Below are 25,462 nucleotides of genomic sequence, written 5' to 3' on the forward strand. Positions count from 1 at the left end.
ATTGTATTCAGGGGCACTCGACCACTGGGCCACATACCCAGCCCTATTTTGTATTTGATTTAGAGACAGGGCCTCACTGAGTTACTTGGTGCCTTGCAGTTGCTGAGGTTGGCTTTGAACTCACGATCTCCTGCCTCTGCCTCCTGAACTAATGAGATTACAGGCGTGTGCCACTGTGCCTGGCTGAAAATACCACAATTCTTGATGAAACTATGTGATCACACCATCTCAAACACTATTAGATTTCTCTATAAGCTGAGGGTTCCTAAAATATGGCTGTATCACTTCATTTAACAATGCCACTTCTAGGGCTGGGGATGTGGCTCAAGCGGTAGCGCGCTCTCCCGGCATGCGTGCGGCCCGGGTTCGATCCTCAGCACCACATACCAACAAAGATGTTGTGTCCGCCGAGAACTAAAAAATAAATATTAAAAATTCTCTCTCTCTCCTCTCTCTCCTCTCACTCTCTCTTTAAAAAAAAAAAAAAAAAAAAAAAAAAACAATGCCACTTCTGTGAGTTTATGCCAAGGAGCTGGATGCTCATCACAAGTATATTTTTAAAAGGAGGGGGGGAAGCCATTTAAAAAGCTAAATATCCAAAACAGGACCAGTTACAGAAACATATAAATGCTCTAAACTAAGCCCTTAATTATAACACCAATTGTTAGCTTACAAACCAGTGGATATACAACTGTTTCTTCAGAACAAGCCTTCTTTTGTGTGAAGGTTATTACTTGGGTCACCTACATTTGAGAAAGAGATTGACTACATTACAAGACTAAAAGCCTTACTTTTTTGTAAAGAATGATAACCACCATGGTAAGTAGATTAATGGCCCCATATGTCCTAATCCCCCAAATTTGTGTCTGCTACAGGAGGAAAGGGACTTTGCAGATATAGTTAAGGATCTGCAGGTAAGGATTACTCAGGTGGGCCTAATGTAATCACAAGGGTCCAGGGAGAGGGAACTAGAGAGAAACCGGAGTTGTGACAATGCTGACTTTGAAGATTCAGGTAGCTAAGGCAGCCTATGGAAACTGTAACAGGCAAGGAAACAGAATAGGGGCTGGGGATGTGGCTCAAGTGGTAGCGCGCTCGCCTGGCATGCGTGCGGCCCGGGTTCGATCCTCAGCACCACATACCAACAAAGATGTTGTGTCCGCCGAGAACTAAAAAATAAATATTAAAAATTCTCTCTCTCTCTCTTTAAAAAAGAAAACAAAAAAAAAAAAAAAAAAAAAAAAAAAAGGAAACAGAATAGCTCCCAGAGCCTCCAGGTCTCCCAGCCTCTAGAATGATAAGACAACAAGTTCATACTGCTTCAGTTGGTGAGCAGGAGTGAGTGATACTCTGTTATGTCAGCGACAGGAAACAGCCCCATTCTACCATCGACTTTATCTCTACAACATCTGGATTCACCTTTAATCAAGAACACAGAAAAACTACCCGAGGCCTTGCTAGAGAGCGCGGCTTCAGGCTGAGGCCCAGATCTTTATCAAAACAAAGGCCGAGTGAAGCCTGCTCGTGGAGTGGTGGGGCTGGAAAGCTGCTCGCTCAGCTCGACCTTCTCTCGAACCCTTTCTCTAAACTGCGCATGTCCCTTTTTATCCAGTCACAGGACAAAACCTGGAAAACGGGGGACCGTCACAAGACAGCAAGTGCGATATTCGCTCGGCACCACTGCCACTGTCATTCAGTTTTCACGGTGAACCTTAGAAGAGGACCGTCTGTATGTTAAAAGGTTACTTCCTATACATCCACATTGCACAGAAGGGGCGAGGCGTCCTCTGACAGCCCTCAGCCGGTGGGAACCCGCTCACCCAACCGCTCGGAGCAGCCAGGGCTCTGCGGAAACTGGAGGCGACCTTGGGGCTTTGCACAAAGGCTGGACGGCCTCCGCCTGCGTCGGCGGTGAGCACAGCACCAAGCGCGCGTCGGAGCGGGGACGGCTGGCGGCAGGAAGAGCACTCCAGGGCCGGGACGCGGCTGGGCGCTGGCGCGCTGCACCCGTGAACCCAGGCGAACGCCGCTCCGCCGGAACCCGGGAAGGCGCGGGCCGCAAGCGCCTCGGGGGCTTTCCACCCGCGAAGCTGCCGCGCTGGTCCCGCGCCCGCCCGGGGCCCGCGGCCTCCCCAGCCACGCCCCCGCCCGCTCAGCCGCCGCTCCCGCGGGCGCCCCGGGAGCAGGACCCTGGCCCTCACCGGCTGGCCTCGCCGTCCGCGCCCGGCTCCGCGCGCCGCAGCCCGCTGTTCCTCAGAACCATCGCAGCGCTAGCGGAACTCCTCAGCCTCCGGGACGAATTTGGCGCGTTCCCACCGGCTCTCGCGAGATACAGGAAGCACCGGCCGTCCAATCAGACGCCTAACCTAAGGGCGGCGCTCCAATCGGCGACCGTTCCGTCGGAGCCGAGGCTCGCGCGTGCGCAGGCGCGCTGCCTTGGGGAAGGGATCCGGAGGCGGGCGGCGGACGTCCGCGCAGAGGCCCCGCCCTGCTCTGCCCTGAGGGGCTCCAATCCGCAACGGCGCCTGGGGGACGGTGCACTGCCAGGGACCGTGGAAAAGTGTGCGGAGGTGCGCGCCGCGCACGGCAGAGTGGGTGCCGGGCCGCGCTGCGGGTCGCGGTGAGTCGGGAAATGTCAGCTGTCCCCGCCCCGCCTCCTCGACCCCGGGCCTAGGGTCCAGCGCCCGACTGCCCTGCGGTCGGGTCAGCGCCCGGGGCTGCGCGCAGCGGGGACGGTGATGGCGCCTGCGGCGTCCAGGCTGCGGTCTGAGGCCGCGCTCGGGTCGCTCCCTCGGCGCGCGCTCACCCAGTACCTGCTGCTGCTGCGGCTCTACCCGGTGCTCACCAAGGCGGCCAGCAGGTGGGCGTGCTGCAGGAGGGGTCGTCGAGAGGGGAGAGAGGGGCTGCAGAGCAAGAGAGGCAGGCAGAGGGGAGGAGAAGGGGGCGCAGGGGAAAGGAAGTTGGCGGAAGGGAGGGCCACCCCGCAGTACAGAGCTGCGCTGACCACTCTGCAGCCCGTGGGCGCCCAGGGCAAAAGCCGCAGACGTCAAGGTGACCCCACTGCCCTGTTTGAGCAGAAGCAAGGGGCGGCCTGCAGGTTGGGTCCTGAGCGAGGTCGTCGCCCCTCCAGGTGTAGACCAGAGCCTTCTGGAGGGACCTCCCCATCAAAAGACTGTTGCCAGCACGACAGAGCTGGCGAGCTCTGCCCTTTCTTTGAGTATTCAAGTTTTTATGAGTCATTCCTTCTTTCTTGGGTTTACTTATTTTGTAGGGTTGTTCTCTTTGTTTTACTAATTCAGCCATTCATAAATGCATGGCGTGCTTCGTGTGTGCTGGGCAAACAGTTGCGTTCAAAACAGCTGCAGAAGTTCCCCCTCTCCCAGAACTACGAAGAACTAGAGAAACAGCAGATAAATACGTGACCTAGAACGGTCAGGGAAGTTTTTCCTGCAGAAGTAACATTGAACGGGCTGCAGAGACATGAAGCAATAGCTCTGGGGGCAGAGGGCACCACCAGGAGGAAGGTGCTGGGGGTGGTGCAGGTACAGGTTGCAGTGGGAAGGTAGATAGGTGAGAAAAGAGGGAAGCCTGAGGGCTGCGCAGCAGATCAGTGGTAGAGCACCTCTGGTTCTTTCCCCAGTACTGGGGTAGGGGTGTCTGTAAGTCCACACTAAGAATTTTGGATTTGTGCGTGTGTGTCTGGCACCAGGGATTGAACCTAGAGGCATTCTGCCAGTGACTTGCACCTCCACCCTTTTAAAATATAAAATTTTGAGATACCATTTTGTTAAGTTGCCTAGATTAGCCTTGAATTTGTGATTCTCCTGCCTCAGCCTCCCCAGTGCTAGGATTACACTGTGCCCAGCTAAAATTTTGGATTTTGTAGCTTTCAGGAAGCAGCTGTGAACTCTAGCCTCAGGTGTGACTAGGCCTTTTTCTACCTTCTTTATTGAAATTTTTATTGCAGTGATGTAGATTTGCACATACTTGTAAGAAACAACACAAATATCTCTAGTACCCTTTGGAAACTTTCCCCCTGCATCTCTGGGGATTGAACACAGAGGCACTTAACCACTGAGCTATATCCCAGTCCTTTTATTTTGTATTTTGAGACAGTCTTGCCAAGTTGCCAAGGCTGGCCTTGAATGTGGGATCCTCTTCTCTCAGCCTCCTGAGTTGCTGGGATTATAGTTGTGCACCACTGTACCCAGATGGAAATGTTTTCAAAACCATAATACAGTATCACATCCAGAATGTTGGCATACTCTTGACCCACAAATGATCAGATATTCTGTTTTTCTTGTGTTCGTCTATGTGTGTTGAGTTCTTGAAGTTTTACCACGTGTGTGGGATTACATGGTATGTATTTTGACACCACAGTCAAAATACAGAGCAGTGTCACCTTCCTGACTCCCAGGATGGTAGTATTGTGTACATGGTCCACAGCACGACCTGGATATTAGCCTTGGTGTGTCCAGTGCTGGAGCTCATGGATCACATGTGTGGAGCGAGGCCGAGCTGCCTCCACACTCTGACCTGGGGCTCTGGCAGCTGCCTGATGAGGATCCACTGTCTGTCCGAAGTGTGGTCCAGCAGCCTTCTAGCTCCGAGAAGGAAAGGTGTGTCTCTGTGAGAGTGCTCTTGTTTTCTCATTCTTATCTGTCCACAGTGGCGCTCTGTTGGCACTTGGCAATGTCCTGGCCCAGATGATTGAGAAGAAGAGAAAAAAAGAAGACTCTCAAAATCTGGACGTCAGTGGGCCTCTCAGATATGCAGTTTATGGGTGAGGGCCACAGCGGGGCCAGCTGACCCAGCCAGCCAAGCACAGCAGAGACGGGCTGCAGCACCATGGTGGTAGAATTGCCTGACGCTGGCAGCCATCGGGGCAAAGAGTTGGTAATCTGTGTGGCTTGTGCACTGTGTATATGCACGTTAGGTTTTTGTTCTTTTCTGGTGTTGGGGATCTGACCAGAGTCTCACATATGCTAGACTGTGCTCTGCCACTGAACTCCAGCTCTAGCCCCAAACAGTTTTTATGGAACTTTTGTTGAGAAACAGTTTTTATGGAACTTTTGCTGTGTTTCCCAAGCTCGCCTGTGGCTTCATCCTCTTGCCTCATCCCCCTGAGTAGCTGAGATTGCAGGCACATGCTGCTGCTGAGGTGTAGTTCTTAATTTGAATTGCATTTTGAGGGGGACCGATATCTTGACCTCTCTGAGATGGACCCGTAGGCACATGACTTACCTCAACCTAGAGTCAGATTTCAGTAATCCAAAGATGCTGCCAGCAACCTAGTTGAGCTCACAAAGAGGAAACAGCTCAGGGGGAATGAGTCAGTTTCTGTTGTTTTTACAGCTCCACCAGAAAACAAATGTTGTGTCTTGAAGAATGCCCAGGTTGTGAACCACTTTCTGAATCACAGAGACACAAAGATTCAGGACTTTTTTTTTTAACATTTATTTTTCAGTTTTCAGTGGACACAACATCTTCATTTTATTTTTGTGTGGTACTGAGGATCAAACCCAGCGCCCTGTGCATGCCAGGTGAGCGTGTTACTGCTTGAGCCACATCCCCACCCCCTTTTGTTTTGTTTTGTTTGTGGGGGTCAGGGGGGATTAAGACAGGGTCTTACTGGCTCCAAATTTTTAGTCCAGATGATCTCTTGGCCTCATCCTCCAGAGTATCTGGGATTACGGGTACCTGTCACTGTGCCCAACTAGGAGTTTTAACAGCTTAGTCTACCCTGAGCTTTTGGACCAACATCAGTTTTGTAGATGAATTATTTTGAAGTCTTTTCCAGTCTGTGGGCATACCAACCTGAATGTATGTGACCTTAACTGAATGCTTTCCAACAGAAGCATCTTTTTTGTGTGCGTGGTGCTGGGAGGAACCTACAGACTTATGCACATGAGACAAGTACTCTCCTAGCCTGTAGAGTAACTTTTTTAAAAAAAATATTTATTTTTTAATTTTAAGTGGACACAATATATTTTATTTTTATGTGGTGCTGAGGATTGGACCCAGTGCCTCACGCATGCCAGGCGAGCATGCTACCGCTTGAGCCACATCCGCAGCCCGAGAGTAACTTTTTAAAAATCTGTAATTCAGGGCTGGGGATGTGGCTCAAGCGATAGCGCGCTCACCTGGCATGTGTGTGGCCTGGGTTCGACCCTCAGCACCACATACAAAGATGTTGCGTCCGCCAAAAACTAAAAAATAAATATTAAAAAAAAATCTGTAATTCACAGTCTTTTTATACTTGCAAGCACGCTAGCATGAGTCATTTTCCTGTGAGGCTCAAATGGATTCCCCTAGACAGCAGTGTGCAGGAAGAACAGCTGGGAGGTAGCCTCCCAGGTACTTCAGTGTGCTCTCTGAGCAGCCCTGCTGTAGACCATATGACACCCTGCAGTGGGGGTCATAGGACCTGGGATGGATCTGGGGTGAGGCCCTGCCTTCCTGGCCGTGGGCAGGCAGAAGTTCCACCTGCTCACGCCGCCTTGGACCTCAGGTTCTTTATCACAGGCCCGCTGAGCCACTACTTCTACCTGCTCATGGATCACTGGATCCCTCCCGGGGCGCCCTGGGCAGGCATCAGGAGGCTCCTCTTGGACCGCCTGGTCTTCGCACCTGCCTTCCTGCTGCTGTTCTTCCTCGTCATGAACCTGCTGGAGGTGGGTGTCTCCCCAGCACCTGCCAGGGCTCACTTGAGCACAGGGACCAGACATCCCTGGGTAGCTCATGGGCCGTGGGCTTCTTACCGGGCTCAACCTGGAAGTGTGCACTTTCCTCTGTGAGTGTAGGAAGCAGGCCACAGTAGGGCTGGCACTGCTGCTGGTCCCCAGTGAGCTCCCAGGCACACTGGCTCTCCACATCAGCTGTCATAGGCACCTCATGACTCCTGTGCGTGCACTGCTGCTTGGACCTGCTGTCAGGGCTCATCATGGGTGCTGACAGAAGCTGTCATTCTACTGTACCGCAGGATATTTTCCAAATGTGTTGGCAACTGTATTTCAGTATGATTGGTTCCTTTCTGGCCCTGTGTATTTTTTTTTTTTGGTAGTTGTAGATGGACAGGATGCCTTTATTTTATTTATTTTTGTATGTGGTGCTAAGGATTTAACCCAGTGCCTCATATGTGCTAGGCAAGTGCTCTGCCACTGATCCCCAGCCCCTTATATATTTTATTATTTTCTTCAATTTATTGGGGCTGTGTGTGTGTGTGTGTGTGTGAGAGAGAGACAGAGAGAGAGGGAGGGAGAGGGAGGGAGATTGGGAATTAAACCTAGGGCCTCATGCATACTAGACAAACTCCCTACCACTGAGCTACATCCCCAGCCCTTTCCTAAAATTTTATTTTGAGACAGGGTCTCACTAACTTACCAGGCTGGCCTCCAGTTTACAGTCTTCCACCTCAGCCTCCTGAGTGCTGTGGTCACCAGTGTGTGACAAACTCCTGACAAGGTTTTCTTGGGGATGCCTCAACTCTGGTGGTTATTTTGGAAAGAATTCACAGTGTAGCCTTAAGTAGCAGTTCTGGTGCTGGGACCATGGAGTGAACCACTGTCAGACCAAGTCCAAGGGGCTGTGAGGGTGAGACGGGCCCCCACTGTGTGTGTGCAGCCTGCCACCCTGTCAGGACTGAGGATGTCCAGCTGGTTGGCTGGCTGGCTGTAGCTGTGTCCACACACAAACAGAACAGAGCCACTCAGTATGGTTTTAAAAGATCATTGCCTAGCCGGACATGGTAGTGCCTATCCGTAATCCCAGCTGCTTGGGAAGCTAAGGCACGAGGAGCGCACGTCTGAGGCCAGCCTGGGCAATTCAGCAAGATGCTTTCCTAAAATGAAAAATAAAATTTAAAAAGGCTGGGGATGTATCTCAGTGGGAATTGCCCCTGGATTGAATCCTCAGTATCAGGACTTGGTCAACCAATAAGTAAGGAGGGGGCAGCAGCATGGTGGTAGAGCACCTGCTTGGTCTGCATGAGGCCTGGGGTCCCACCAATAGTGCTGGATGGGACACAGTCATTGCCATTCAGGTGCCCGGCTGTGGCTCCCTGGATGGCTAGCTGCTCACCTCTGCCTCTGCCCTCCTTGCAGGGGAAGGATGCTGAGACCTTAGCCACCAAGATGAGGAGTGGCTTCTGGCCTGCCCTGAGGATGAACTGGCGAGTATGGACACCCCTGCAGTTTGTCAACATCAACTATGTGCCCCTGCAGGTGAGGGGCACCTGCCACAAGCGCTTTCCAAGCCATGCTTTCTCTCCAGCCACATTTCGCCCCTATTCCAGGTTCCTTGGCCATCCTTGGGTGGTAACTGCCAGATGTTGTGTTTGGCCTCAGAGCTTTGAAGCCACAGGGGGCCTCCCAAGGGGTCCTTGTACCCCATCCACTGTCAGTTCGGCAGGAGGCATTTGGTTAAGCAGCCAGCCTAGGAGGCACTCACAGGCTGGGCTCCACCCCGGCTGTTGGGGGAGAGAGGTCCGGCTCAGAACCCCCTTGGGAAAGAACTCCAAAGGGTGAGGGGAGAGGGAGGCAGGCCCGCACACCTGCCACACACAGAGTACCTGCACCTGGCATACACACAGATACCTGCACCTGACACACACACACACACACACACACACGCAGATACCTGTACCTGACATATACACACATACACACACACACACACACACACACACACACACACACAGATACCTGCACCTGCCACACACACATAGATACCTGTACCTGACATATATACACATAGAGAATACCTACCTGCACCTGGCACGCGCACGCGCGCACACACACACACACACACACACACACACAGTACCTACACCTGCCACGCACACATACCACACGACACTATGGCACCACACCTGTCTTGTATATCACACAGACACTACATGTAAAAGCAGTACCTCCACACACCCACACACATCTGCATGCAGCACATGTGTGCACACCCACATGCATGGACATGAACACACTCCAAGAGTTAAAAGGAAAGTGGGGAGGGGCTGGGGTTGTGGCTCAGCGGTAGAGCACTTGCCTAGCACATGCGAGGCCCTGAGTTTGATCCTTAGCTCCACATAAAAATAAATAAATAGAGATATTGTGTCCAACTAAAAAAAAATAAATATTAAAAAAAAAAAAGGAAAGTGGGGAACTGGTGCACATCCATAGTTCAGCCACTCAGGAGGCTGAGGCAGGAGGATCGCAAGTGTGATATCCTGAACAACCTAGTGAGACCCTGTCTCAAAATAAAAAAGGGCTGGGGCTGCGGCTCAGTGGTAGAGTGCTTGCCTAGCATATGCAAGGCCCGGGGTCAGTCCCTGGTACCACAAAGAACAAAACCAAACAACCCTATACCAAGGGCAGGAAGTGACATGGCAGGGCTGTTAGAGCAGGGGTTTCCTGGAAATCAGCATTGTTCAGCTTTGACAGTGAGCCTTATCAGTGACCTTCCCAAGAGCAACTCCAGGACTGGATGGGGGCCAAAACCAGACTGTTTCAAATTGAAGAGTGACTAGGAAGTGTAGAGGAAACCAGAAAGTTCTCAAGAAGCTTGTAAAGGGGTGGGGGAAGCAGGGGGCTGGCTGTAGAGGGGTCGAGCCTTGGAGATGTGCCCACATTTGGTGCAGCTGTGGCTGCTTTGGGGTGGGTGGACATATGTGCAGAGGGTTCCCTGGAGGCGGAGGGGATGGGGTCCTCATGTAGGTGCTTAGGCAGGGCCCTTCCTCCGGCGACAGTGGGAGCAGGACTCCGTCTGAGCAGAGGCAGTGGGCTGGGCATTTGGGAGAGTGAAGGAGGGAGTTGGGCACTGTCAAGACTGGGCGAGTGAGCTGCCTAGAGAAGGGGACTCTTGGCAAAGGCTGAATATCCCCCTGGCCTGGGCCTGGGCCAGCCCCTGGGGAGGCATGAAGGCCAGGGTCAGAGGCTTTCTGGGAAGTGCAGCAAGAGGGAACTGTGCTGTGGCTTGGGGTCCTCAGGCACTCTGGGGAGGCAGGCTGAGAAGGGAGAGGGCAAGCCTCCAAGGCAGGAAGAGGACAGACGGCAGCGCTCCTATAGCCAGGCCAGTGCTGGGAGGCTGTGGCAGTCTTCACACTAGGTGGTTGCAGGAGGGTGCTTGGGGGAAGGAAGCTGTTGAGCCAGCACAGACGGTACCAACCGAGTGCCCTACAGCTCAATCCAGGGCTGTGGTGATGAGCCTGGTAGCAGCACCTGACCAAGGCTATTTCAGGGGGGGTCTAGGAGTAGGAACAGGACAGAGGGAGGTGAGAGCAGAGACAGGCCGCAGCACGGGGCAGTACTGGGTGAGTAGCTAAGCTGGTTTTGGATGCCTGTCACTGCCTGTTTGCCATAGCTGTGACATTGTCCTCTCCTCTGCCGGCCCCAGTGCAGGACTTGACAGACGACCACCTGGCCGGCAGTGGTCAGGTGACCTCTGTCCACTGAGTGGCTGGTGCTAGGTGTTGTCACGGCCTGTTTTCTTTGCAGTTCCGGGTGCTCTTTGCCAACCTGGCGGCTCTGGTATGGTACGTCTATCTGGCCTCTCTGGGGTAGTGACACTGGCCTGGGGAGGACATCAGATGCATCTGGACAGGGGAGAGCAGAGCCCAGCCAGGACGTCTTCTGACTTTAAATCATGTGATTTGAGATGCCTCAGAATTGTGATTGGAGAAACAGAAGTCTCTAAATGTAAGAGTGCTGTGTCTCAGAGGTGGCCTCATTGCCTGGACCAAGAGGTTGCAATAAACAGAGATGATCAGCTGCTTCCCTGGTGTGGTTTCTCAGAGGACAGGTCACTGGGGTTTCCCTCTGTGCTGTGGCACGTGCACAACACATAGCTTGCTGTCAAAGCACACAACTCAGTGGCCCAAAATGTGGCCAGTATTATGTGGCCACTGCTGACCCTTCCAGGACTCTCACCTTCCCAAGGTGAAGCTCTACCCCATGAACACCAGCCCTGTCCCTGGGCCCCCGCCATCCCACTGTCAGTTTGAGTGAGGGTGCCTCCTGCAGCAGCATCACAGGGCACTTGGCTTCATGACTGGCTCAGTCGCCTCCATGATATCTGTCGTGGTCTGAATTTGTCCCCTCAGAATTCAAGTGGAAGCTTAACCCTGCTGGGGGGCTGTTAAGAGTGGGGTTTAGGGAGTGGTCAAGCCCCTTGTGAGTACATTAAGCCCTTACGAAAGAGGCTTAGGAGAGTGGGTGCCCCTTTGCCCTCCTGTGCCTACTGCCATATGGGACAGTGCTGCAGAGTGCTCAGCACAACTAGGACAGGTAAAAGGGCGGCAGGCAGTCAAGGCAGTGGCCCTCCAGAAGGCTTCTCTAAATGTACAGCTACTCTGTGAATTAACCTGTAGGAACATTCCAAAATTCCCAGCTACTCCTTTGTCTCAGAGCATCAGAAAAAGGAAAAGAGGGACAGACCTGAGTGAAGCCTACAAGGGAAAGCCTCAAGGGCACAGTTAGAAGGTCATGGGCCAAACCAATAGCTTCGGCACTTTTCCAATGCCTGATTAACAGTAGTCCTAAGTGGACATTATATCCTGTTGGCTGCTGGCACTCACACCTTTTGTGGTGTGGCTACCCGTTGCTGTCCTCTGCTGCAGGGGCTGTAACCCCACTGGCCATTACAGCAGCAGAGGCAAAGAATGTGGTTGCCTGTCCAACTGGTTTCAGTGGCACCATCTTGGAAGCAAAGAGTTATGATGGGTAACTCTACCCTGGGCTTCCCAGCCTCCAGAACTATGAGAAATACTCTATCAAATACCCAGCCTGTGGTATTTCATTATCAAGGCTCATCCATGTTAATAGCATTTTAAGAATGTCCTTCCTTTTTAAGGCTGAATGATCATTTCAGTGTGTGTGGATATCATGTTCTTTTTTTTTTTTTTTTAAGAGAAAGAGAGAGAGGTAATTTTAATATCCATTTTTTAGTTTTCGGTGGACACAACATCTTTGTATGTGGTGCTGAGGATCGAACCCGGGCCGCATGCATGCCAGGCGAGCACGCTACCGCTTGAGCCACATCCCCAGCCCCTGTCCTGTTTACTTTTGTTAGTGGACATTCAGATTGTCTTCAGCTGTTGGCTGCTGTGCTCCTGCTATTAACACCGGAGTACAGTATCTGCTCATGTGCCTGCTTACCCTCAATTTCAAAGAACTGTTCTTTTGGTTCAAAATACATCAAGGTGGGGTGGGGCAGTTGCTGAAGGAAGTTTAGAGTATTTGCAAGAGTAACAGGTGCTCCTGCAATTGATAAAGACTTTGATGATCACACTACTTCCTGTCTTGGCAGAGTCTACATTCAGTTCTAGAGTTTGGCTGGGAGGAGTGGCACTCGCCTGTGAACCCAGCTCTCTGGAAAGCTGAGAGAGGAGGACCACTTGAGCCCATGAGTTTGGGGCCAGGCTGGGCAACATAGCAGCAAGACCCCCTCCCCACCTCTCAAAAAAAAAAAGTCCAATTCCCAATTTTAGGTGCAAGCCGTGGCACCAACATTTGCAGAGGGAGTTACTGTGCTGGAGCTCATGCTGATCCTACGAAAATCCCATAAAGTAGGCATCACCCTTTGTTTCCATTTCACAAATGGGGAAACTGAGGCAAGACCCGCTAATAGGTGAATCCTGGATTCAGATGCAGGATTCTCTGCCACCACTTTCACATATGGGTTCTCAGGATGTCAGGGTGAAGCCAGGAAAAAAAAAATTGGGGGTAGTATTTTTTTAAAGTAATGCAAATTCATACTCTTGGGTTTCCGGCTTATCACGGCCTGCTTTCACTCGGTTCATTTCACACACGTTTACCCGGAGCTGCCAGGCACACAGGAAAGCAGGGAGCGAGGCTGTTAGTGTCCCCACGTGGACATTTACCAGGGATACGGAAAATATGTAAAGGTGGTCACACGGACTGGACACGGTTTAAAGAGAAAGAGAAGCACTTTTATTATCCTCAGTTCTGGGTATCTTGACAAATAATATTTTAGTTGTATATTTGGACAAAATGAACTCATACAAAGGTCCATGAAGCCGCACTGTTCTGCCAGGGCAAAGCCCTGGGACGCATGCTGCTCGCCCTCCGCCTGCAGCGAGGCGGGCGCCGGCCTGCACCCACAGGTGCAGCGCCTTCCCAGGCTGAGGGTCGCTCGGCGGTCTCCAGAGCAACTGCCGCCAGCAGGGCGGTGTCGGACGGCGGGGGCGTGAAAGGACCTGTGCCGCTCGCGTCTGGAACCGGCGGAGTCGGACCGCACAAGGGCCGCGGCCACCTCCCTTGCACACGCCCGGGTCCGCTCTCTCCCACCGCCGCGGTTGCCGCGCCCTCCCAGCGGCCCCCGCGGCCGGGGCGGGGCTTCCGTCAGCAGAGCGGGCGCGCGCGGAAGCGTGTCCCTCGCGGCGCGCCGTGGGCGGCGCGGACGGCGGCATGGCGTTCCGGCAGGCGTTGCAGCTGGCGGCCTGCGGGCTGGCCGGGGGCTCGGCTGCCGTGCTCTTCTCGGCCGTGGCGGTGGGCAAGCCGCGCACCGGCGGGGACTCGGAGCCGCGGGCGGCGGAGGCGCCGGCCTGGGCGGGGGGCGCGCGGCCGTGCCGGGGCGTCTGGGACCCCAACTGGGACAGGTGCGCGGGGCCGGCGGGCGGCGGGCTTACTTCCCCTCGCCCCCGGCGCGCGGCGGCGTGTGGGCGCCCGACAGGTGGACGTCGGCCCGGGTCTGTGCCCGGGGCGGCGGTGCCGGTGCCCGTGCCCGGGGTGCCGGGTCCGTACCTGGGGCGGCTGTGCCGGAGGTGCCGGGGTCCGTGCCCGAGGTGCCGGGGTCCGTGCCCGGGGTGCCGGGGTCCGTGCCCGGGGTGCCGGGGTCCGTGCCCGGGGTGCTGGGGTCCGTGCCCGGGGTGCTGGGGTCCGTGCCCGGGGTGCTGGGGTCCGTGCCCGGGGTGCCGGGGCGGCCGTGCCCTGGGCGTCGGGATCCGTGCCCGGGGTCTGTGTGCCATAGCAGCTGTGTCTGGAGTGACAGCGTCCTGTGTTAGGATGGCTATGACTAGTGGTCCTGAGGGTCGAGTGTGAGGATGACCGTGCTGGTGCCTGAGGGCTATTGAGCAAGGAGGGTCCACCCCGCTGAGGGTCCATTTGCTAGGAGGAGGCCAGAGTAGACCAGGCGCTTCTTGGATGTAGTCAGTGCTGTGGCCATCATCTACTTGTCGTTATTGAGCCGTTGAAATGCTCCTGTGATTACACAAGGATTTTTAGTTTTATTTAATGTCAATATAAATTTAAAACCCAAAGCAGTGCAGTTTTTCAACATTTGGTTGAAATAACAGTACTTTTAGTATATTGGATTAAATAAAGTGTATTACTCAATTTCACTTGTTTCTCTTCACTTTTTTTAAAGCCTTTATTTATTTATTTATGTGTGGTGCTGAGGATCAAACCCAGTGCCTCAGACATGATAGGCAAGTGCTCTACCACTGAGCCACAACCCCAGCCTCTCTTTATTCTTTTAATGCTGCTACTGGACAACTTAAAATTACATATGCTGCTGGGTTCTATTTCTACTAGAGAGACTGCTTTAGAGGCAGGGATTGGTTATTGTGGGGTTTACCCAGTTCCAGTTAAACCTCCTAGGTACCTGCAGCTGTTATCTCTACACTGACACTTAGAAATTGGGCACAGAGATAATATCATATCCCTAGTTATATCAGGAATTTCATAGTTATTTTTTTAACCTTTAATTTTATTTATTTATTGGTACTGGGAATGAACCCAGGGGTGCTTTATCACTGATCTACAACCCCAGTCCATTTATTTATTTACTTATTTAAAAATTTGTTTTCTAAATATTTATTTTTTAGTTGTAGTTTGACACAATACCTTCATTCCATTCATCTCTTTTTGTGTGGTGCTAAGGATCGAACCCAGGGCCCTGCATGTACTAGGTGAACGCTCTACACTGAGCCACATCCCAGCCCCTTATTTTTTATTTTTTATTTTGAGATAAGTCCTCACTAAATTGCTGAGGCTGGCCTTGAACTTGTGATACTCCTGTCTCAGCCTCCAAAGTTGCTGGGATTCCAGACATGTGCCCCTGTGCCTGGCTAATCTTTAATTAAAACACAAACTTATTTTGGAATATTTTACATAATAGAAAAGTTGCAAATAGAATCCTTTTATATCCCACATCTAATTTCCTGTTCTTAACGTTTTAACACTTAGTATGGTAGATTTATCACAATTAATAAGTCTATCCTGATCATTAATAATGGAAGTCTGTGCTTTGTTGAGATAACCTTAGTTTTGCTTTCTGTTCCCAGGTCCCCACATGGCAGTTGGTTCTTGGTGTCCCTGGGCTCCTGTTAACTTTGTAGCTTCTCAGACTTCCTTTCATGATGGTGGGGAGGTTTCGTGGTGGTCCCTCAGTTGGCGTTTGTCTGATGTTTCTCTTGTGGTTAGACTGTAGTCATTCTCTTTTTTATTTTTTGTTTGCTTTGGGTATTGGGGATTTAACCCAGGGTCACTTAACCACTGAGCCACATCCACCACCCTTTTTATTTTGAGACAAGGTCTCTCTGAGTTGCTTAGGCCCTTGCTAATTTGCTGAGGCCAGTCTTGAAGTTGTGATCCTCCTGCCTCAGCTCCTGAGCTGCTGGGATCATAGGCGTACGCCACCGTGCCTGACTCATTCGCTTTAAAAAATCAGAAGAGTGTTCTGAATTTTTCAGGACTTTTAAAGGAAAACATTCACTCTGAGGTCAAAGAACTTGTTTGAAATTAACCTAAAGTTGAGTCCAGCCTTATTTGATTGCAGCAAGGCTCCCTGTTTGCTTGCCATGCTAGACTTCTGGGTGGGGAGATGGGGAAGTCATTGAGCTTGGGGATGGAAGGGCTGGTGGCAGGCAGGGATGCGCAGCACCGTGAAGGTAATATATAGGGGGCTTGTCTCTTATGCCCCCACCCCCATACCAGGATATCCCAGAGCTTTGCATGGATAAGTCTCAGGCTCCCCAGTGCCTTCTAACATACCTCTGCTTGGTGTGTGACCCGCACCCCAAGTTAACCCTGCCCAAATGATCCTTGAGTCATGAGGGTCAGTAGCCCTCCAGACCTTCCTCTCCCACCACAGTCTCTACTAGGTAGATTCTGGCCAAGTTCCCTGCCCCCCACATTTAACCTTTAGTACTTTTAGTTCCATGACCCCTACCCTGCCCAAGTGCCAGTTGACAGCCACTACCCCACTTAAATCAGATAAAGTATGCTTAGATGCAATTATAATTTAATTTAAATTACAGTTGACCTGTGGATACCAAAATCTATGGAAATTCAAATCCCTATGTAAAATGGTGTAGTGTTTGATACAGATGTGCTTTAAATCATACCTAGGTTACTTACAACACCCAATACAGTATGGACCTTATGTAAGTAGTTATCATGCTATATTGCTTAGGAAACAGTGATAAGAAAAAGAGCCTGCACGTGTCCAGTACAGGAGCATCGTCTTCCAAACGTGCCCTTCTGGTGCTGACCGCGGATACCGAAGACTCAGGGGCCACCTGTACTTTGAATTTAAACAGCCCACAGCTAGTGGCCTCAGTCATACAGTGCAGTCCTAGCCTGTAGGCCCCCCCACACCGCACATGGCTCCCCTTTCTAACACTGGCCCTGAGTCCTCCTGTCCATGGCCTGCTCATCCTCACTGGGTCACACCTTGCAGAAAGGCTTTGCCAGGCACAGAACAGGCCTGGCTACAGCCGTGAGGTGGACGGGGTGTGCAGGCGTTACCCCCAGCTGCCTTGGCTTCTCTGGAGAAGTCACTGTCTTGGCAGAGTTCTCACAGGGGTCTGTAACAGAGGCTACAGCACATGCTGTCGTATCTTTTTTTTAAAAAAATATTTATTTTTTAGTTCTAGTCGGACACAATACCTTTCTTTTTATTTATTTATTTATTTATATGTGGTGCCGAGGATCAAACCCAAGGTCTCTCACTTGCTAGGCCAGCACTCTACCACTGAGCCACAACCCCAGCCCAGCCATCATATCTTTATTTATTTATTTATTTTTTTATTGGTTGTTCAAAACATTACAAAGCTCTTGACATATCATATTTCATACATTAGATTCAAGTGGTTTATGAACTCCCATTTTTACCCCAAATACAGATTGCAGAATCACATCGGTTACACATCCACATTTTTACATAATGCCATATTAGTAACTGTTGTATTCTGCTACCTTTCCTATCCTCTACTATCCCCCCTCCCCTCCCCTCTCCTCTCTCTAACCCATCTACTGTAATTCATTTCTCTCCTTGTTTTTTTTTTTTTCCCATTCCCCTCACAACCTCTCCATCATATCTTTAATACTAGGCGAGAGCCACTCTCTCTGGTCAACCTGCGGAAGAGGAACGTGGAATCTGGAGAGGAGGAGCAGGCGTCCAGGCTGGACCACTACAGGGCGAAGGCCACAAGGCACATCTTCCTCATCAGGCATTCCCAGTACCACATGGACGGCTGCCTGGAAAAGGACCGCACTTTGACCCCACTAGGTATGTGCCTAGGTCTTTTGCCCAGCTGATCTCCATGGTCATCCTTGAGGGTGTTGGGGCATGGGTCCCCTTGAACCTTCAGGGACCACTAGCCCAGACTTTTGACATCATCATTACCTGTGATTTTCAGCTGAACTTGGACAGGAGACAGGCTTCTTAACGTGCCTGTGCCAGAACATATAAGGCTGAGGTTGGCTCAGTGTCACGGCGCTTGCCCAACATGGGGGAGTCCCTGGTTCCATCCCCAGCACTGAAGGAAACACTCAAGCAAATGCCATGGTGTCTTGATGCATGAGGTCAGGCCCAGTTCCCAGTCCAGCAAGGCTTATGCTCTTGTTGCTCAGAAGTGGCGCCTCTTGCACTCTGTGCCAGGCTCACGGCCCAGCCTGCAGACATCTGCCCAGCACCTGCAGGCTGTTCACAGCATCTGGGTGGCTTGCTGGGCAGCAGTATTTCGTGCCTGCAGGTGCACCTGTGGAGAAATCCTGGAAATGGAGATGCAAGGGGTGTGGGGAGAGTCTAGACTCGACCTTTGTAGAGGAAGGGTCTCTCTGTGTTGCCCAGGCTGACCCTGAATGCCTGGGCTCCAGCGATCCTCCCACTTCAGCTTCTCCAGTAGCTGGCCCTGCAGACACTGTTCTTGTGCCTGGCTGAGCTTAGCCTGAACAGTTCCTCTGTTTGGATGGGGTCTCCCCATCTGTGCTCATATGGAAAAATTTGATAGTGAAAGGGTTTTCTGGCCTGCTCTCCTGCAGACTGCTCCTTCCCTGAAACACTGTACAGACAGGAAGGGAAGCGCCAAGCGCAGAGGTCTCTGCATCTGACAGAGACTGACTTCCTGGTGATTTCCAGCCAGATGCTAAAATAAATTTAAAAGAAAGCACCTATATTTGGAGCCGCTTGGTGCTCAGTGATACTGAATCCTCAGTGTGTATGTTTTGGCCACCAGGGTGTCACACGGCTGGTGGCCATCATGGTGCTCTACGCTGTGTGGACTTGGTTGAGGCAGAGTAAATCCTGCCTGGACTCCAACAGTGGGGTACATCTGCTCCTTACTGCTAATAGACTGAGGTGTATTTTTCTGCATGGGGTTGAGGACAGTTGAATTGATGATCTTATTGGCATTGCTCATTGAGGCCCTAACCCCTGCTAGGCCCAGGACCGTGGGGGGCATGTGATCCTATGTGGGTGTCACTGGCTAAAGGAGGGATCAAGGTATGTGTGGCTCTGGGGTATTTGCCTTCAAGGTCGGGAACAGGCTGAACTCACGGGGCTCCGACTTGCCAGCCTGGGGTTGAAGTTTAGTAAAATCATCCATTCCTCCATGACCCGTGCGGTAGAGACCACAGACATCATCAGCAAGCACCTGCCAGGTAAGTGTGGGCCAGGGGCCTCTGCACAGGAGCAGTGCAGCCTGGGGTGTATGCTGCCCACAGGGGAGGGCCCAGGGTGGCTCCTGGAGTGGACAACACTGTGCTCCTCCTCAGGTGTCTCCAGAGTCAGCACAGACCTGCTGCGGGAAGGTGCACCTATCGAGCCCGACCCTCCTGTGTCTCACTGGAAGCCAGAGGCTGTGGTAAAGACACTGCCCCATGGGTCACTGGGGCAAGGGCTGGGCATACCTTCTGATGGCCACCTCGCCTTGCTTCCCCCTGATGGTCCTCACTTTGCCCCCAGCAGTATTACGAAGATGGTGCCCGGATCGAGGCTGCTTTCCGGAACTACATCCACAGGGCAGATGCCAAGCAAGAGGAGGACAGCTATGAAATCTTCATATGCCATGCCAATGTTATCCGCTACATTGTCTGCAGGTAGGCACTGCCTGGCCCACAGGGCTGGAGGGTGTAGACCTAGAGAAAAGCCCAGACCACAACCCGTCCCTTCCCTTTGCCGCCTGCCATCTCTGTGGGTGTGTGGCTGCCCCTCTGGGAGCTTCCAGGCCTTGTCACACAGCTGGAGAGTCTGGTCAGCTCTCTGGTGGAAAACGTCTGTGAGGTGGGGTTTCTCTGATTGTTTTGGCAGAACAGCATAGGTGGACGGGTACCTGGTGTCAGAGGGTCTTCTGGGTGGACAGGTAGAGCTGCGGTGGTCAGGGTACTGTATGATGGGCTTCCAACCCTTTGGTGATGGAGAGATACCTGGGACTGTTTCCCCTCAAGCTGGTGCCAGCGTCTGGGAGGGTCTAAGGGGACCCTGGCAACAGTCACCAAGACCAGCTCGGAGGGGATTCTGCTTCCTGCACTCTTTGTTCCTCCCTGAACACCTTCTGAGGGCTGCACCTCTTCCTTGGGTGTGTTGAATTTGTTTCTTCTCTCTCTTGCCTTTGAGGGGCTGGAGATAGAGCCCGGGGCCTTGAACACCTAGGCCACCGGGCCATTTCCCAACACTGTGACGGCCTGTGCCGGTGTCTGCTCTCTGGGTCGTGAACTGTGACTGTGCTGGTCACAAGTGCGACTTGTTTGCTGCTCAGGCTGCTCTGCGGGGTCACCTGTGTTTTGGACCTTCCCTACACTCTGGTACCATGGAATGTTCTGGGCTTGTATGTTTGGGTTTTTTTCCCCCCTGATTCTGGGGATTGAACCCAGGGGCACTCTACCACTGAACTACATCACCAGGCCTTGTTATTTTTTTGACAGGGTCTTGCTAAGTTACAAAGGGTCTCACTAAATTGCTGAAACTGGCCTCAAACTTGGAATCCTCCTGCCTCAGCCTCCTGAGTCACTGGGATTATAGGTGTGCGTCACTGCACCTGGCATGACTCATGTATTGGTCTTAGCTCTGGAATCAGCCTGTTTTCCATGAATGCCAGGGCAGCGTCTATGTGCCCCTTGATGGGAAGGCTCTTGCACTTCAAATATGTAAAAGGACTGACCAAATTTCAGTAGAGTGCAGACTTTGAGAAGCAGTGGAAGCTTGTCTCCACCCGTGGACCCACTAGAAAACATTCAGCAGGGCTTCCGTCACCAAGGACTGCCTCTCCTCTGCACCCAGAGTCTGGTCAGTGGTACTGTCTGGAGTGAGGTGGTCTCTCTTCCTGTCTGTGGTGTGTCCACAGGGCTGTGGTGACCCATCTGCTTAGGCATCCCATATGTGGTCCAGCTAGAAGCCCAAGGATGGTGGGGGATCCCCAGAGTCAGAGAGTGCCCCCCCCCCCCCAAATGCACAAAGCTGTCGGGGAGTTGGGATCCTCCCCTGGCTCATGGTGGCAGGAAGGGATGCGGCTGGTGGCGGGGTGTTGTGCTCAACCTGCAACAAGAACAAGGTTCCCGGGATGGCCCGTCCCCTGTCTGCTGGACCTGTGTCGTGCACTTCCTGCCTGTGATCAGGCCATTCTGGTACTCTCTGTGCTCCTGTTGACACTACATTATCTTGTGAACCCTGACAGTTATGGGAGGTGACCCTGATGCCAGGATGCACCAGAAGCCCCGTGAATGGAGTTCCCCAGGGCAGTCAGGGCGGCCACGCAGTCACACGGTTTCCACTGTGCTGTCTGTAGGAGCACGCCCTGCAAACTATGAGGGGTGATACTGAGAGGATTTTAAAAAGCAGCATGGAGCCACAGTGGTGCACGCCTGAAATCTCAGGAGGTTGGAGCTGGAGGATCAAAAGTTCAAGGCCAGTCAGCAACTTAGACCCCTTTTTTTTTTCCTTAATGTTTTTATTAGTTGTTGATTGTTCTTTATTTATTTAGTTATATGTAGTGCTAAGGATTGAATCCAGTGCCTTACACATGCTAGGCAAGTGCTGTACCACTGAGCCCCAGCCCCAGCTAGACCCTTATAGCTCAGTGGTGAGGCATCTTGGGTTTCAATCCCCCGTATTAAAAAAAGGAAAAAAAAAAAAACAGTCACCAAACCCGCAGCAGAAAAATGTCACCATGTCCCCTGGGTTTGAGGATCAGATTGGCTTCTGAAGCATAAAGGACATTTGGTGACTCAAGGAAGATGTGATACTGAGCTTCTTAGCAAGTGTTTTATTGTTCCTAATAAGCACTTTTAAGGGCATGAAAATGCTACAGGGTTGTGGATTGCACCTCCATCCCCTGGCACAAAACATTGAATTTTATGAGAAATGGATCTAGTGTACTTTGTCCTCTCACTTGTTACATTGTAAAGAAGAAATAAAATTGCATGCCCTGCAAGGAACTTGTGCTGATCACACAGCTTGAGTCCGGTGGAGCCCTAGTGGATCCAGGGGCCCTTTCCTCCGAGCACCCTCGAGGGACCAGCTGAAGTGTCTGCTCTGCTCTGCTCTGGTGCTCCAGGGTCTGGGCCTTGCCTGTTCCTCAGGGCGCTGTGGCCCCCTCTGCATGAGCTTCCTCTGGCATGTTCTTTCTTCCCGCAGAGCGCTGCAGTTCCCTCCAGAAGGCTGGCTCCGTCTCTCCCTCAACAATGGCAGCATCACCCACCTCGTGATCCGACCGGATGGCCGAGTAGCACTCAGGACCCTTGGGGACACGGGGTTCATGCCCCCCAACAAGATCACCCGGTCTTGAGGGCCCCTCTGGGACTCCACCCTTCTCTGCGTGCAGCCTGGTTCAGCCTTCCCTCTTGTTCCTTGTCCAGGTTGCAGTGCAGCTTTGAGGAAGATGCTGTGGGAATGTCTCAGATGCTGGGGACACTTGTTTCTGGCCCACTGAAAGGGAGACCTTCAGGCCAAACAGCCTGACTTCCTTCCTTTGGCCTGCCAGGATAGCCCCATGGGTGTGGGGTGAGGACCTTCTCAGGCAAGAGGACAGCCTGTGCTGGGCTTTGAACAAGCCCTGCTTGCCATCCCTCTGGACCACCATGGCAGGCCTGCATGGGTGGCCAAAGCAGCAAGTGACTCTGGGCTCCGCCCAAGCTGGTGCAGCAGGACAAGCTTTCTAAACAACTCATTTCATTCACATGTTCTAATTCTGAAAAGCCTTTGTCACTTCAGTGTTCGTCAATTAAAACCTATTCCTCATTTGGGTTCTTGCTTTGAAAACCAATTTCTCACCAGAGTGAGAGATCCTGACGCTGTAGGATCTAAAGGCACAGGGACTGGCAAGCCGCACAGTGGATTTGGGTGAGAGAGGAAGTGAGTCTGGAGTGCCATGTCCAGGGGCTGGCCACACCAGGCAGGGACCGCGGGCTTGTGATGGCCAGGCAGGGAAGATACCCAGGGCTGACATCTCCATCCTAGTCTGCTCCTGGCCACAGTTCATCTTCTGGGCTTGTGGGTTAACATTTGGACATGATATGCCTACCCCAAATATCTGTTAATTCAACAAAAGCAGTCCAGTTTCTACGAAGTGCTCATGAACACTTTCAGTAATCAATACAATGATTTGGGATATTTGATCCATTTCTCTGGCCTCTTTGGAAATAACTACATAATAAAATTTTAAAAATACAAATTGTGATTGTTTTAAAGAAAACGGGAAACCTGTGCTGGGACACAGCAGTGGCGTCACTAGAAATCCCTTTCGCTGGGCGCTTGTCTGTCCTCAGCCTGGGTACCTCAGCGTCCAGCCACCCGGAGGCAGGGCCGCGCTAGGTGGCCCGCCTGTGCGGAACTTGGCGTAGGATGTGTGTGTCGCCCGGTCGCAGGGCTGCGGGGAAGCCTCCGCTTTTGCACACGCCCTGCTCGGATGCCTAGTCCATTCCGAGGCGCAGTCTCCTCCCTGGACCTCGGGAGACTGCAAATGGGAACCAGACACAGTTCAGGGTGGTGGTAGGCCAGGGTCTCCTCCACACCAGCCACACCTCGCCGGCTTCGGCTCTGCCCTGGCCCTTCACCTCCGCCTCGCTTCGCCCTTGCCCTTCACCTCCGCTCTGCTCCTCACTTCTGGGTCGCGCAGAGTCCATCTCATATGCCGCAAGCGAGGAGTGGAGGACCTGGGATTCTGAGTAGCCTGGAGCAGAGGAGCTGGAATGAGACCTTGGTAGAAAGACTTAGAAGGAAGTAAGTCACCGGATGACCAGAAGAGCTAGCAATCTGCAGATGCTCCTGCAAGAAATCCCCAGAATGAAAACTGCTGACCTTACATTTGAAGTCAAAGTTGTGAAACGGCTTCCGGTTTTGTCTGGAAAGTTACGCCCCTTTCTAGGAGCTCGCAGCGATTGTGCCCTGTATGAAGCTTCGTTGTTGTTCGCTTTTTTCCCTTTGGTACCAGTGGTTGAACTCAGGATTAACCACTGAGCACGTACCCAGACATTTTTTGTATTTTATTTAGAGACGGGGCCTCGCTAAGTTGCTGAGGGCAGCTGTGACCTCGCAGTCCCGAGCCGCGGCCATCACTGGCGGGCGCCACCGTATAAATTCCCAGCAGACTTTCTTCTCCACAGTTCCTTGTGTTTGCTGTTTGGAGTGGTCTTCCCCGCTCGCCTTCTCAGTGGTAAGGACCGGGCCTCAGTCCTGGCGGTGGGGATGGCTGCTGGCTTCGCTTAGCAGGGTAACTCCTGAAGGCTGGATACGGAGAAGGCAGAGGGGCAGGGTGCCAGAGTCTCTACAGCATCCACACCCATGGAGGGACCTCACCATTTGGATGGCTTCATTCCAGGGTCTCTAGGACACTGACGTGGGAACCAGCTATTTGTTCCTCTCATGCTGGGGACAGAAGCCATGCCCCTGGCTCAGGATGGACAGAGATTTCTTAAACAGTGGGAACAGCAGTCCCTCTATCTGAAACAAAACTTGCACGACCTGATGGAACTGGACTGAGATGGCAGCTGGTACCCCAGGACTGCTCAAGGGGATGCTTCAAGTGACGCCCACACTAGGCCCCGATCAGTCCTTGTCCAAGAAAGCTGTCAATGTTTCTGGAGAGACCTATTATCATTCAAAAGGATCTGGCTATGGTCCCTGCCAGCGCAGAGGGCACTTGTTTGTTTTAGTGGCACCTGAGCTTGCTTTTCCCCTAAAAAGAGGAGTGGGGACTTGTTCTGGATTCCATCCACCCACCTCTTTGTGGGGAATATCTTACATCATCTTCAAACCGAAGACTTCCCGGAGCCATCCTTCAACTGTGCAAGAACTAAAAACAACATGGAAGCTGTTAGGCCGGAAAGTCTGGTACCTGGTAACTCCCAGCAGAACTCCTGCTGGTTTGAGACTGCCCAGTACATGTGGCTTCCTACCTAGCTCTGAGTTCAGCACTGCACTGGAGATGGGTGACAAGCTGGAGCCACACAGCCTCCTGGAGATGGGTGTAGCTTGCCAAGATGCCAATCAACCTGTTTGCTGCAAGTCCCATCTTTGATGTGCTCCCTTAAATAAAAGACCAGAGCCATTTTTCAGTTGTTTAGTTCCAGCGCCTATGTGGAATGGAGGACCTATTAGGCGCTCCATCTCCTTTAAACCTTTTTTTCTGGCTCTCTTATTCTTTACTAATCATTCTCTGGTGGCTCACACCTACCCTGACGGGGTGCCAGCTGTCCTGTGATAGAAGATTACATGCCATCTCACAAAAAGAGGCCTCCCACTGCCAAATGCAGCTATAAAGTTTGTGCTACTTTAATTGATACCAGTGTTTCTTACAACTGTGTAAGTAAAGAAAGGGGAAGAAAAAGGCAAATAAGCTGGGCATAGTGGTGTGTGCCCATAGTCCCAGCACTGTGGAGGCCAACGTGAGAGAACTGCTCGAGTCCAGCAGTTCCAGAGGCCAGCTGGGCACTACATGGAGACCCCATCTTAAAATAAAACCAAAAGACCCCAAATGAAAATCCCAACTAAATCAATCTCTCAGGTAAATGTACTGTTTCATCAAAACACTGCTCAAAGTTTCACTAAAAAACATTCTGCCCAGCCACAGGTGAGAGATCTTTTGAAGGCATGGTGTAAAAATAAACTTACTTCATTCAGTAGTTTTTTAAAAGGACACAAGATCACCCAGGAAACAAAGCATTTACTGAGGATAGGTTCAAACAAATAGAGAAATAGTCAAAGGGGCCTAAAACTACAGAAAACAGGA

At 52.0% G+C, this 25,462-nt stretch overlaps 3 protein-coding genes across 9 annotated transcripts in view; 2 read left to right on the plus strand and 1 right to left on the minus strand.

Moving 5' to 3' along the window:
• The window catches only part of POLE (DNA polymerase epsilon, catalytic subunit), a 48,296-nt gene extending 45,951 nt beyond the window's left edge, over positions 1–2,345 (minus strand). For all 3 annotated transcript variants that reach the window (XM_081283013.1, XM_081283012.1, XM_081283011.1), the window contains exon 1: positions 2,202–2,345. In XM_081283013.1, the coding sequence (XP_081139139.1) occupies positions 2,202–2,263 (62 nt within the window). In that variant the 5' untranslated portion in view covers positions 2,264–2,345. The remainder of the gene's footprint in view (positions 1–2,201) is intronic.
• A 281-nt stretch (positions 2,346–2,626) lies between these two features.
• Positions 2,627–10,767, plus strand: PXMP2 (peroxisomal membrane protein 2). 4 transcript variants are annotated; one of them, XM_081283015.1, is made up of 5 exons: positions 2,627–2,860; positions 4,670–4,783; positions 6,512–6,674; positions 8,103–8,222; positions 10,491–10,767. In XM_081283015.1, the coding sequence occupies exons 1-5, from the start codon at positions 2,739–2,741 to the stop codon at positions 10,554–10,556; spliced, it is 585 nt and encodes a 194-aa protein (XP_081139141.1). In that variant the 5' UTR covers positions 2,627–2,738; the 3' UTR covers positions 10,557–10,767. The 4 variants fall into 4 exon arrangements, with proteins under 4 accessions (XP_081139141.1, XP_081139142.1, XP_081139140.1 ...); XM_081283016.1 differs by having other exon boundaries at positions 8,103–8,174; XM_081283014.1 differs by having other exon boundaries at positions 8,103–8,170.
• A 2,619-nt stretch (positions 10,768–13,386) lies between these two features.
• On the plus strand, positions 13,387–22,471 carry PGAM5 (PGAM family member 5, mitochondrial serine/threonine protein phosphatase). 2 transcript variants are annotated; one of them, XM_081285370.1, is made up of 6 exons: positions 13,387–13,612; positions 17,348–17,526; positions 18,774–18,899; positions 19,014–19,102; positions 19,204–19,337; positions 21,871–22,471. In XM_081285370.1, the coding sequence occupies exons 1-6, from the start codon at positions 13,422–13,424 to the stop codon at positions 22,019–22,021; spliced, it is 870 nt and encodes a 289-aa protein (XP_081141496.1). In that variant the 5' UTR covers positions 13,387–13,421; the 3' UTR covers positions 22,022–22,471. The 2 variants fall into 2 exon arrangements, with proteins under 2 accessions (XP_081141496.1, XP_081141497.1); XM_081285371.1 differs by having other exon boundaries at positions 19,207–19,337.
• Positions 22,472–25,462: the final 2,991 nt, after the last annotated feature.

This window comes from Spermophilus citellus (genome assembly GCF_964194105.1).
Source record: "Spermophilus citellus genome assembly, chromosome: 3".
Classification (NCBI taxonomy): Eukaryota; Metazoa; Chordata; class Mammalia; order Rodentia; family Sciuridae; genus Spermophilus; species Spermophilus citellus.

Coding starts and splice junctions, on each gene's coding strand:
- PGAM5 (XM_081285370.1), top strand. CDS start 13,422: ATGGCGTTCCGGCAGGCGTTGCAGCTGGCGGCCTGCGGGCTGGCCGGG. Junction 18,900..19,013: donor CATCAGCAAGCACCTGCCAG/GTAAGTGTGGGC, acceptor GCTCCTCCTCAG/GTGTCTCCAGAGTCAGCACA. Junction 19,338..21,870: donor ATCCGCTACATTGTCTGCAG/GTAGGCACTGCC, acceptor TTCTTCCCGCAG/AGCGCTGCAGTTCCCTCCAG.
- PXMP2 (XM_081283014.1), top strand. CDS start 2,739: ATGGCGCCTGCGGCGTCCAGGCTGCGGTCTGAGGCCGCGCTCGGGTCG. Junction 4,784..6,511: donor CTCAGATATGCAGTTTATGG/GTGAGGGCCACA, acceptor CTTGGACCTCAG/GTTCTTTATCACAGGCCCGC. Junction 6,675..8,102: donor TCGTCATGAACCTGCTGGAG/GTGGGTGTCTCC, acceptor CCCTCCTTGCAG/GGGAAGGATGCTGAGACCTT.